The sequence below is a fragment of the Ictalurus furcatus genome, chromosome 21 (genome assembly GCF_023375685.1).
Source record: "Ictalurus furcatus strain D&B chromosome 21, Billie_1.0, whole genome shotgun sequence".
NCBI classification, from domain to species: domain Eukaryota; kingdom Metazoa; phylum Chordata; class Actinopteri; order Siluriformes; family Ictaluridae; genus Ictalurus; species Ictalurus furcatus.
Window position 1 is genome coordinate 2,259,448 of NC_071275.1, and position 13,625 is coordinate 2,273,072.

The window sequence follows — 13,625 nt, forward strand, 5'->3', positions numbered from 1 at the left end:
TCGCGACCGCAGAAATAAACTCAAAATCAAGCAAACTCGAAGGAATATTCGAAGCTTGCTATTTTTCATGCGACATCACCACAACACTCATTCAGCCAAAGCCCTCTTCGATTCACATGCGTCGGACATGAGTACGGCTAAGAGGTCTCAATTACCGACAAACATCACTGTGAAAGACCAAGCCAAACAATTTTGTGCGATTGCAATTTCGCCAATTCAAGTAGTTTCAACTCAAGTAATTTAAAAAAAAAAAAAAAAAAAAAAAAAAAAAACACAAAGCCGCAGGACAATCAGGAATTTTTGTACGGACTGAATAAAAACACACTTAAACTAATACGTATTTAATTGTCTAACTTAAATGAATTACTTAAAAAAAAAAAAAAACCCACAGTTAAAATAAGCTACGGTGAACCACAGAGAATTTTCCTGCATCGGTAGGTCTGAATATCATCAAGCAAACATCTGCATTCAGTCAGGTCTGGGAAGCGATCAAGACTTTTTAGGAATTCTGTTATGAGATAAACGGACAAAATTGCATGGAAGATGCAAACCTGGCAACTTGTTTCGCTCAAACATACAGGAATATCCACACAAACAGAGACCATCTATTCACAAGTGCTCCTAGTTAAATAAGTGACCACACTTAAATAAAAACAATGTCTTACAGTCTATATTTACACAGCTTTAGGTAGTCTAGATAGGATATATGCAAACCCCCACACCACCCCTAAAACCCACCCACACATGCAGGAAAAATTGGTATTTGGTTACTCCTTTGTTTTTTTATGTATGCGTCTATACTCGAATCTCTGAACAATACTGTTTTAGGTAACACCTATATTGTATATTTTGCTGCACTTCAGATCATTTCAGACACGGAGAGACTCATAAGAAAACATTCCTCTCAGTTTAGCATACTTTTGTCTCAATGACAAATTTTAGGCACCGTGTAGTGTAGGCACTGGTTTGTTTTAGGAGGTTATGTTAACGTTATGTTTGATATTGAAAATAACATGAATAGCATGAAAAGGTCTTGTTTGCATTTGAACAGTAGAGAGAGCGGTGGGTTTTACTGTGGGACCTCGTATGAAAAACATTGGGTCTCAGAGACACATCCTCAGCCAAATCTAGAAAGATAAAAACATGTGTGAGCAAGAAAGCCGGCCCAAAAGCAGTAAACATAGGCCTGAAAAGAGTAGGGAAAAGGAGGGGTAAACATTCTGGTCTGGGCACATTTTTCAGTCAGTAGTCATTTTATAATGCAGTGATTTGTCTGGCTGCATTGAGCTCGGGTGGCTGAATAGGAGGAAATAGCATTCGCTGGTATGCTGTTCTCTGTTTTGAACAAAAAACATGTCTGAAAGATAAATGACTGGTCTGAGGTTCCTGCTTCCATTTTGAAACATGCAGACTTCCAAGAATGCATTTGTGGAATCCCGGAAAAACCATTAGAAGCTGCTACAGCGGAATTCTGGAAAATAGCCCAAAACAATCTGGCTTTGATCAAAATATGCTTTGACATCTGTACTTTAAGAAAACATTGTGTCGAAGTGCACACGGTGGCTTAGCGGTTAGCACGTCCGCCTCACACCTCCAGGGGTTCCATTCCCACCGTGACCCTGTGTGTGTGGAGTTTGCATGTTCTCCCCGTGCTGCGGGGGTTTCCTCCGGGTACTCCGGTTTCCTCCCCCAGTCCAAAGACATGCATGGTAGGCTGATTGGCGTGTCTAAAGTGTCCGTAGTGTATGAATGGGTGTGTGAGTGTGTATGTGATTGTGCCCTGTGATGGACTGTCACCCTGTCCAGGGTGTACCCCGCCTTGTGCCCCATGCTCCCTGGGATAGACTCCAGATTCCCCGTGACCCTGAAAAGGATAAAGCGGTATAGAAGATGTATGGATGGATTGTGCCGAAGTGTTTTTATTTAGGTTACTTCCCAACTTTGCTTTGGCTGTCTACCTGCAAATATCACACTGGATAAGGAGGCAGTTTAACAAACGCAGAGGAAAGTGATTTCCTCACTGGTTATCAAGCTTTAATACAGAGATGGCACTGATCAAAAACCCAGTATGAGACTGACAGCGGCAAGAAAATGGTGGATTGAATATCGGAGAAAGCACGTTGGCTTTGGGAAAGAGACTTGACTGATTAGGATTGCGTTACTGATATACTTTATTATGTTGCTATTATTTTACAACGTAAGTGATGTGTGTAAAACAGTTTAACTATAAAGTGATTCTGTTCAAAAAAAAAACATATTAAAGCTCAACAGTTTTTGAAGAAAACAAAGACGGGATGGGTATTGGTATCAGCTGATACTCAAGGTTTCAGTATCGGTATGAGTATCAGAAATGAAAACGTTCCATCACGCCGTCTCTACTTCAATCGAGTTGCTGGATATCGACGTACCGTTGAGACACACAGTACAGAAGCTTCATTAATTCAGTTTCTAATCAAATACCAGCAGTGAAAATATTCACAATGCTCTTGCAGTGTTACACATTCATCAAAACAGAGAAGAGCACTTACACACGCTGTACAGATGACAATGGAGAAGGTTTTAAAATGTTTAAATGACCTAATTAAACATTTAAAACAAGAAATTTAGTCAACAGAGCAGACAGAAATAGTGATTATTGGCCAACCGATGTTGCAGTGATTAGTCAAATGTTTAAATGTTGCGATTGACTTCTACGTCAGGTGATTAGACTGATGTGGATGATGCTCGTAAACAATGATAACTCGCTACCCATTTTAAATTTAGCAGTAATGATCTCAAACTACTTCTTCCCAAATACCATGAAGTCCTAAACTTTGTCCATCCATCCATCCATCTTCTATACCGCTTATCCTTTTCAGGGTCACGGGGAACCTGGAGCCTAACCCAGGGAGCATGGGGCACGAGGCGGGGTACACCCTGGACAGGGTGCCAATCCATCACAGGGCACAATCACATACACACTCACACACCCATTCATACACTACGGACACTTTGGACACGCCAATCAGCCTACCCTAAACTTTGTATACTAAGCATTTACCCAGATAACTGTTCTCTCTCGAACAGAGAAAAGAAAATGGTTGACTCGTGTCCGCTACAAGCTAGACGCTAGACTGCCCTGTATTGGAAGAACACTGGTTGAAAAATTTAATATCAATTCTGGCTCTTGAGAAATTTGCATATATGCATAAACTTGCATGTAAATTTGTATTTATTTATTTATTTATTTATTTATTTATTTACATAGGTTTTTCTTTTTCAGTACTTTTCTTTTCATTTCATTTCATTCACGGCCATTTGTTTGATTTGGAGAACAGTTCAGCTGCATGTACGCAATGTGTTAAATGTAGAAAACCAATAGATATGTTTTAATAATAATAATAATAATAATAATAATAATAATAATAATAATAATTTAGCAGTAATGTTTTTTTTTTCCATAAGAAGATGAAATTATAAAAAGGTAGAGGTAGGCTGAATATCTCTCAGTGGATCTAGATCTTTAAATGCAACTTTCTTCCCTTTGACTTCTGGTTGAAACATGTGCAAATAAAACATGAACATTTTGTTTAGAAGATAAGATATGGGTTAAGATTGGAGCATCGCAGTCGTTTTTTTGTTGCCGTCACTCACTCTCATTATAATGCAGACCCAGTGTCAGGATGCAGATGAATAATGCCAGCGTGAGCCCACACACCACAACAAGGAGCTTCTTCTCCACATGGCTTCGCTCAGTCCAACACCTGGTCTCCAGTCCATGCCCCAGCACCTGAACACAAACACGGTTAAAGAACGGAAGGTTAGGCTTAGGAGGGAATTGTATTGCAAATGTTTACTCACATTAGTGAATGAGCTAATGAAGGAATGTACAACACAGCTGTTACTTAATTAGAAGAGCTTTTATTTTCATCTATTGTTCTCGATTCTAGACATTCAGACCATTAGTTCTCAGACACATTTCTGCGAGGGATCATCGTCTGATGTGTCATCACTAGCAGCGCCATCTGTCAAACCACAGCTATGATCTGGGAAACACCGTTCTATTCATAGGTGTCACCTGCTACGATAACGGTTTTATTTCCAAATCCTTCCACGCAGTGGATCTCATTTGTCAATCATTTAGTAAAGCTGTGTGTAAATGTTTGCATATGCCAAACGAACCAAAAATTTCTTATGCATAAATTTACACTCATTGGATACGTACGTTTTTTTTTTTTAAATACGGATTTTCATGCATACAAAATTTTTCATACAGACAATTTACAGATGAATGTGTTTGCATCCAGTTTGACAAATGAGGCTGTAAATGAGAATAGGTGTCAATTAATAACACCGGTCCAAGGACTGGTTTTCTGCTCATATCTGGCGACTGCCCAAAATTTTTCTCAATAGAAAACCATGCTCAAGATCTTGCTTCACGGACCTCTACGACATCGATAGTGATTTTTGCCTTATATGGAGGGGCCTATCTTAGTTAGCGATTACACTGGGCCAGCATAATTGTAGCCCATAGTTTAACACAGGGATAAGAAACCAAAACATCTCTTTGTACACCTGAGTCCTGTCTCATGAAACATGATTTATTGTTTAACTAGCCATATGTGAGGTTCGTTTAATCTTACCCTGGATTTTCTGTCTTACTTTTTAACCAGGTTACACTGCTGTTGTAACTCATGCTCCAGGGTAAGGCATGTCCATGATCACAGACTGTATAGAGCTCAGACTAATCAGCTGTCAGAAAAAATGTCCCTTTTTCTCGAATGTAGGCTGCTAAGCTTCTTCACTGGAAAACGTTTTACCAATCCTTGAAAATGAATTTAGGAGCATTTTGAAGGGTCACACCTCTAAGTGTGAAGCAAAGTCCTAGAGGGAGGGGAAAAAAAAAAAAAGGTCAAATATGCAGCAATTCCGATCTTCATTTTTATATTCCAACTTTTCTGTTTCTTAATTAAACGTTTATTTTCACTTCCTAGATTCTTCCTACGAAAGATATAAAATAGGCAAACACAATTTGGCAATTCATTTACCTTTACAGGACTCTCTAAGAATACAGATAATGGGCCTCATTCATCTTTGATTATAGTTGCATGTAAATGTTTGTGTTAACCAAACTGAACTAAATGTATGTATGTATGTATGTATGTGTGTGTGTGTGTGTAAAATATATATATATATATATCACACACACACTATATATTATATATATATTATATATATACACACACACATTTATTTATATATTATATAATATATATAATATTTTATATATATATATATATATATATATATATACACACACACATATACACACACACACACACACACACACACACATATATATATATATATATATAAAAATACCTATACAGACTTGGTGGTGACAGGCTGCTGTTTGACTACAGGCTTGTACAGGTACAAGGCAGATCAAGTTGTGGTCTGATCTGCCCAGAGGGGGAAGGGCAGTGGAGCTGTATGCCCCCTTCATGTTGGCTTACAGCTGGTCCAAGATTTTATTCTCCCTTGTTTTGTATTTTACATACTGTGTGAAATTTGTAAGGGTTTTAGAGAGGTGGACATGGCTGAAGTCCCCGTTTATCATCATGAGCGCGCTCGGGTGTTGTGTCTGAAGTTTCGCAATGGTGAAGTGGATGCCGTCACAGGTGCGTGCCGCCACTGCCGATGGTGGAATGTACACAGTCATAACAATTGCGTGAGAGAACTCCCTGGGCAAGTAGTATGGTTTCAGCCTCACAACCAGCAGGCCCAATTTAACCTCCCTTTCATGACCGGTTTCAAGACAAACCTACGTCCATGTTACTGGAAAATACTGTGCATTATGTTCAGTATGTCAATATACACTACCAGTTAAACGTTTGGACACAGATTGAATTTATATTTATTTTTCTTAGCCTGATTTGACATTTTACGGACTACTGCTTGTTTCTAAGACGAATATAAATAGTGAAGATAATACCCATGCATAATTTGATTTCTGAATCAAAATGTATTTTGTAAAATTATTTTTATTTATCTAAAAGTATTTTTAATTGAAATAAGATTTGAGACTTGAGTCTGACATGTGCGTTCTTAAATATTAGAAAATAGTAAAAAATGAACAAAAACCTTCAGTGGGTTTTGACTGGTTGTGTATGTACACTGTCCACCAGTATATTTAAAATATATTGTAATACAGATGTATAGGAAACATAGGGGAAAACCAATGACTATAATGCTGTGGGAGGCATTTTGATGGCGTGGTTTGGGTTCACCATGGAAGCCAATGCAAATTAAAAAAAAAAAAAAAAAAAAAAAAAAAAAAAAAGTCACTCGTCACTTGTAACATTTCTTTCCTGATGGGAAAGGTCTCTACCAAGATGACAATGCTCCATTCACAGTGCATGAGTGCTCACCGAATGATCTGATGGGTATGAAAATTATGTAAATCACATGCTATCGGCAGATTTTTGACTGACGTGTGAGACAGCGCTATCTACCACCATAAACACCAATTGAGAGAATGTCTTTCAGAAAAATGGCGTTTATCTCTCCAATCCAGTTCGAAAGACTTTTCAAATCCAAATCCTGAGGTTAACGATATAAATTTTCTACCACAATGTTCAGATATCACAGATCATTATCTCATTTCATGCACACCGCCTGTAGCTGAGATTAGCCATTTAGCCATCGAATGGGTAGAACTATTATTCCAACCACCATGGACAGATTCATAAAGTAAGCTGCCGGATCTGTCCCAACTGCGCTGTGTACCTATAAACACACCTGAAAGTGGTCACTATGCTATCTAGCACTCTAGATAATGTTGCTCCTATCAAATTAAAAAAGGTTCAAGAGAAACATCCTGCACTGTGGTACAACAGTCATACTCATGCTCTGAAGAGAGCAACTTGTAATCTTGAGCACAAATGGAAAAAGACTAATCTAGAGATGTTTTGAATTGGGTGGAAGGACAGTATGTCTAGCTATAGACAGGCTCTAAAAGCTGCTAGGGCAGACTACCAACATAAACTCATAGAAAGTAACCAAAGCAATCCTAGGTTTTTATTTAAGACAGTATCTAGTTTAACAAATAAGAAGACCTCACCCAAACGGAACAACTCCAACACAGTTTAGTAGTAATGACTACATGGATTTTTTTCACTGAGAAAATTGAGAGCATCAGGAATATAACTGGAAATGTACAACTAACAGCAGCATCACAGGTTTTAGCCTCCAATATCGTCTCCCAAGTACAGCTGCACTCCTTTACCGCAACTTGACAGGAAGAATTTACAAAACTTATCAAAACATCAAAATCAACCACATGTATTCTAGATCCCATACGCACTAATTCAATGAAACAGTTACTTCCTGTAGTAGGAGAGCCTCTTCTCAATATTATTAACTACTCCTTATCTCCAGGTCACATCCCGGGCAATTCAATGAACAGCAGCCATGATAATCCTTCTCCATTTGTTTCCTGTTCCTATCTCGGGATGGGCATCCCAAGGTAATCAGTGCCAGCTTCAGCTCAGAACCAGCCTCTACGAAGATTCCAGATGATGCCAACGCCTGCAAAGACGCTCTACACATGTTGTTCCGGGGGTATCAGTGGGCCTGAACCGTTCGGCTCCGTGGGCCGGCCTGGACCGTCCTGGTGCCCTGCTTCTGGAGTTCTCGTCACTTGGAGGCCAGTCATTGTTGGAAAGGATGGCACCATATGGACAGTCTAGGGACACTTGGAAGCCATGGAGATGGCACAGGACTGCGACTGATACGCGCAGTTTTGGTGCTGTGTCTTTTTGCACCCGGGTCTCCATCAGTGGACAGTGCATGATTTCAGCAGAACAGACTTCATGTTGAGACTGTGGTGAATCTCCTGATTACACAGCTGCACTTTTGTTTTATCATGTAGCACACGGATATAGAAGGGATTTATTTATAATTACAATATCCGTCATTTCCCAGATAAGGACGGGTTCCCTTTTGAATCTGGTTCCTCTCAAGGTTTCTTCCTCATATCATCTCTGGGAGTTTTTCCCTTACCACCGTTGCCCTCGCCTCTGGCTTGCGCATTAGGGACAAATTGATCAATTTAAAATTTAGATTGGAAATGTATATATTTCTGTAAATCTGCTTTGTGACGATGTCAATTGTAAAAAGTGCGATACAAATAAAACTGAATTGAAAAGGATGATTGCAGTCAAATCTGCAACCTAAATGCCTGACCTATTGTGTGAATTATAGCGTCAGAGTGGGTTACAGACACAAAGTTTACAGCTCATTCAAAATAAATGGCACATTAATGGCTCATCAAAGAATCCTGTCTGTGGAGAGAACAATTAGCGTCATTGTAGCACCCGAAATATTTGCTTATCTGCGGTCTATCTGTTTCAACAGTGAGCGCCAACACATACTGTGGGTAGCTATTACAAGATTAGCAGGTGTTGTGAGTGATTCTGCTTACCTATGCAACTTTCAGTTAAAACACTACAGTCTGAACACTCTAACATATGTGTAATTATACTATAAATGATGCTAAATTGTCAGCACATGCAACAGTGAGAGTTTTTCTCCCATATAATGTTAATGGAATTAGCCCAGATACGATTTAATTTTGAAATGAGGTCCATGAAGCACAGCCACGCAGTCTGATTTTCTAATATTGGTAGTGGTAGAAATCCATCGGTATCAATGCCTATAAATAATGTTAAATAGAATCTAACAAAAATTTTAATAAAAATGGGTTCCATGGGTGAAAAGTTCATAAATAATAATATTTTTTTTTAAAACCCTCTGGCTCCAATAAATAGTCAACATATAATTGTACACATTAAAAAAATTGCCTACTTTCCAATATTAGTACATTTTTTCTTTTTTTAAAAAAAGTTTGTTTGTAAAAGAAATCTGTACCGAGACTGTCCACTGATTGTTTTTACAGTTAAAGGTTCTCCTGACTATAAAAATGTCGAGAACTCATTGTTTTTTGTTTTATTTATTATTATTTTTCGGAATTTTTAAATAATAACACAACAGTAGTACTGGTATCTCAAGACATTATGTACAGCCCTTTGGTAGCTTACAATCATTTGACATATAAAAAAAAATAAAAAAAAAATGTAAAAACGTGTTAAAAAAAAAAAAAAAAAAAAAAAAAAGGAAAGAAAAACAAACAAAAACCATGCACACGCACGCACACCAGGGCATATCTGAGAAAGGAAAGAATATAAAACTCATCCTAAGTAGACGAAAACACAAGGACTAAATATCTACCAATGATAAAGAAGTATAACAGTCACTGAGCATCTTCACAAAAGACCCAAAGAGAGGACCAAGTGCGCCAGAAAGCATCAGACCGTTGATGTAGGTCATAAGTTAATTTCTCCAATGGTAAAAGAGTAGCAGCCTGACTCAACCACATACTGACTGAGGGTACCTGTGGGGTTGACCAGAACATTTTTTTTGCCAAATATATGCAAAAAAATTCAACACACATTCTGAATTTGAGTCCAGACACACACAGATCAATTTTACCAATCAAAAGGTATACATTTGGAGACAGTGCAAAAGCCTTCCCAATTCTCTTGGCTTCATCAGAACAGAAAGTTTGAGTCTGGGCTTTTTTTTAAATTCCAAATATACCATGAAATTGAGGATTTTATCATTTTAAAGAAGCTTGTCGTTAAATAACATGGCAAATTTTGGAACAAAAAGAAGTTGGAAGATTAGACCAGTCTAATAAATCCTGTTTAATTCTGGTAATTAAGTGGGGATAATTGGCTTTGAACAGCTCTTACAAATTCGGCGTAACATTAATTCCCAAATATTGAAATCCTGAGGGTGCTGAATGAAAAGGGGAGTTTAAAGTGGCTTCAGGGGGAACATACATACATAAAGCTTGAGATTAATCCAGATTAATCTTATATCCTGAGAAATTACCATATTTTTCAATTACTGAGAGAATCACATCAGTTGAAGTTTCAGGATATTTAAGATATAGCAGAACACTGTCTACATAGTGGCGTATATGATGTTCCTCTAGACTAATTTTAATGCTGTATATGTTAGCATTAGTTCTCACAGCTACAGCCAGTGGTTCAATAACCAAAGAGAATAACAGTGGCGAGAGTGGGCAGCCTTGATGGCAACCTCTACTTACTGAGAATCTATTAGACAACACCCTGTTGGTATTAACCAAGACCATAGGTTCATAATATAGAAGTTTGACCAGAACGATAAAATTAGATCCCAACTCTACTTTCTCCAGCACTGCGAAGAGAAAAGGCTGTTCCACACCATCAAACGCCTTTTCAGCGTCAAGAAATACAATAAAGGCAGGGTCCCTAGATGCATTTGAATAATCGATAATATAATATAATATATATTATTATATAATATAATATTCAACACTATGAATATTGTCAGTGCAATATCACAAATCCGGTCTGATCTGGGTTAATAATGTGAGGCAGAACGGTTTCAAGCCGCTGGGCTAAATATTTGGCCATAATTTTATAGTCCACATTGAGTAAGCCAATTAGGATGATAAGAGGAACAATTTATTGGGTCTTTATCTTTCTTTCCAGGAGCAGACTAATAACCGCTTATAAAATTCTAACGGAAACCCATCTGGGCCGGGAGCTTTACCTGATGGCATTGATTGGATAGCTTGCCAGATTTCTTCCTTGGTGAGAAGGGCATTTAAATAATTCTAGCATCTTCAGAAATAGGAAGAGAAACCTCATGTAAATAATTCAGCAAATCCTCACTGGAGCCACAGCACCCAGCCGTGAAAAGAGTACTACAGAATGCGGAAAAAGTACTATTAATGAACAGGGGGTCAAAGGTCATGCTGCCATCAGGTATCTTAATTGCTTTTATGGTTCTTTCATTCTGCTCCCGTTTTAAATGATAGGCCAGTAGAGGACTGGGCCTGTTTCCAAACTCATATCACCGCCGCTTAGTAAAAAAATAATAATTTCTTGATATGTTCTCTGTAGTCCAAGTTAAGCTTTGCTTTGGCATTATTTAACAAAATCCAATAATACCGAGTTGGCGACCATTTGTGTTGATTTTCAAAATGATTTACTTCAGCTTTTTTCCTAAAAGAAGCACAGGCAATAAAACGGCCTCACAGCATAGCTTTGGCAGCATCCCATTTTATTGGAGAGGAAACTGGCGAGTTCTGATTTTCTTGTCAATATTGGGTTACTTTCTGTCTGAAAAGAGAACAAAAACCAGGATTACTCAAAAAGTGTTGAGTTTCCAATAAGTTGATTTTTTCAATTAATATATTAATATCTTAATCAATATAGGGCGCATGGTGATTTAGTGGTTAGCACGTTCGCCTCACACCTCCAGGGTTGGGGATTCGATTCCCGCCATGGCCCTGTGTGTGTGTGTGTGTGTGTGTGGCATTTTCATGTTCTCCCTGTGCTGCATGGGTTTCCCCACAGTCCATAAACATGCATGGTAGGCTGACTAGCATGTCCAAAGGGTCCATAGTGTATGAATGGGTATGTGATTGTGCCCTGCGATGGATTGGCACCCCGTCCAGGGTGTACTCCGCCTTATGCCCCATGCTCCCTGGGATAGGCTCCATTGGAATAATAATAATAAAAATAAATAATCAAAAATAAAAGTAAAATAAATTTACCAGCCACGTATACAGAATATATACACACTTGCAGATCTACATGGTGGACCACAATGACATTCTTGTTATTACCTTAAAAAAATACTGTACATACATGTCCAATGGGATCATCAGATCGTTCCTCCAAAAATCAAAATATAGGTTACAGTCAGAAGTCGAAACGAATTGTCCAGAGAGTCCAAAAAAGCCTTAGCTGACTTCGGAGCGTCGAACAGACTAATCTTCCCATTGTGAGGCACCTAAGCCTGGCCAGATAAGCAAATCCATGATAAAGAACACAAACGGCCAAAGCTTTACCCATGGTCCTGAACTCACAGCATTTCTGCAGCAGACCGGCTGATAAGTCTGAGTAAAATTGGTGCTCCGAGCCATTGTGAGTAACCGTCTTCTTCAGAGCCGCTTTCAGAATTGTTTCTTTGTCAGTGAACCAAAAAATAAATAAATAAATAAAAATGCTTTTCGGAGTTGAATTCAGGTTGTTAGACGTGAAGGTGGGAGATCTGTCGGCCCTCTCGATGTCCAGAATAGGAAAATCTGCAGGCAAGTCTAACCACTTTGGAATCGTGTCTCGGAGGAACGTTGAAAGTGGGCCGGAGCCCTCTGCTTTCTCTGGTAGACCTACCATCTTCAGATACTCGCGGCGACCTCTGTTTTCAAGATCGTTTATCTTTGAGTGCAACTCATCCACCACTACCTTCAAACCAAGACTGCTGCGAAGTCTTCGATAGATGAAATCCCCTGTTCGGCTTCTGTTAGGAGCGTTTCAGCATCCGCAACTCTCTCCGTGAGGGCAGAGAATGAGTTCTGAAGGCAAGAAACAGAGTTGGATATCCCCTCCAGACAGCTGGTATTTATCAGTCTCACATCATTTTGGAGAAATTTTGGCCCACTCTTCTTTACAACATTGTTTCAGTACATCGATATTTGAGTGCATTTGTTTATGCACAGCTTTCTCAAGATAATGCCACAGCATATCAATGGGGTTCAGGTCTGGACTTAACAGACTTAGGTCTGTCCTGTTCCGTGACCCAATTTCGGCCCAGGATTTATGGTTTATTGAGATGCAATTTTGTAAAGTCATGCTGCCATATTCTTTTAAGAGAGGAGGGTCTTATTCCTTGCCACCCGTTCATGAAAGCCATACTTATTCAGTCTTTTATGATTGTGTTGTCATGAACATAAAATTTAACGTGCTTAGAGAGGCCTGTAGGTCACATGATGTAGCTGCTGTGTTTTTCTTTATACCTCTGAGCATTAAATGATCTGACCTTGGACTGAATTGAGGAAGATTGGTAACTGTCTTGAAGGCTCTCCATTTGTAAACAATCCTTTTCGCTGTAGAATGGTGAATTTCACATTATATGGAGATGGCCTTATGACCCTTCCCAGAATGATGAGCAGCAACAATTGCTTCTTTGAGGTCATGGCTGCTGTCGTTCCTTCTTGGCATGATGTAAACACATACCCGAGTGCTCCAGAATGCCAAACTGCAAAAAGTTCTTCTTTTATAGAGGTAGTCACACTTCTTGATGATTAACTAAATCTAAGTAAACTAAAACTAAATAAAACTAAATCATGTGCATTCCTTTAGTAATACCTGGCTGCTAATTACTCTCTTAATGATTATGGAAGTAGGAAGGGTGTACTTATTTTTTCCCCCACCTGGCTTCTGAATGTTGGTTTACTTTTTGGGAGAAAATGTGTTTTTTTTTTTTGTTTTTTTTTTCTTGGAATACAATCTAACTGCATACTCACCCAAACTCAGGATCAAACCCAGGACCCTGGCATTGTGAGACAGCAAACTTACCCCCCGTGGTATCATGCCACACATGAGTTAATTAAATAAATAAATTTAATACTATAGTCATTTCCTGTCCGCACCAACATTCTTGTGAGACAGTATAATGTTATTGGATCACGTTAGTACTATGTGAATTGCTCACACTCACTCCAAATCATTCAAACTAGTAGA

General features: G+C 38.6%; 1 protein-coding gene across 3 annotated transcripts in view; it reads right to left on the bottom strand.

Moving 5' to 3' along the window:
- ece1 (endothelin converting enzyme 1) overlaps nucleotides 1–13,625 on the bottom strand; it is a 43,382-nt gene that overhangs the window by 17,500 nt on the left and 12,257 nt on the right. For all 3 annotated transcript variants that reach the window (XM_053653286.1, XM_053653284.1, XM_053653287.1), the window contains one exon: nucleotides 3,634–3,769. In XM_053653286.1, the coding sequence (XP_053509261.1) occupies nucleotides 3,634–3,769 (136 nt within the window). The remainder of the gene's footprint in view (nucleotides 1–3,633; nucleotides 3,770–13,625) is intronic.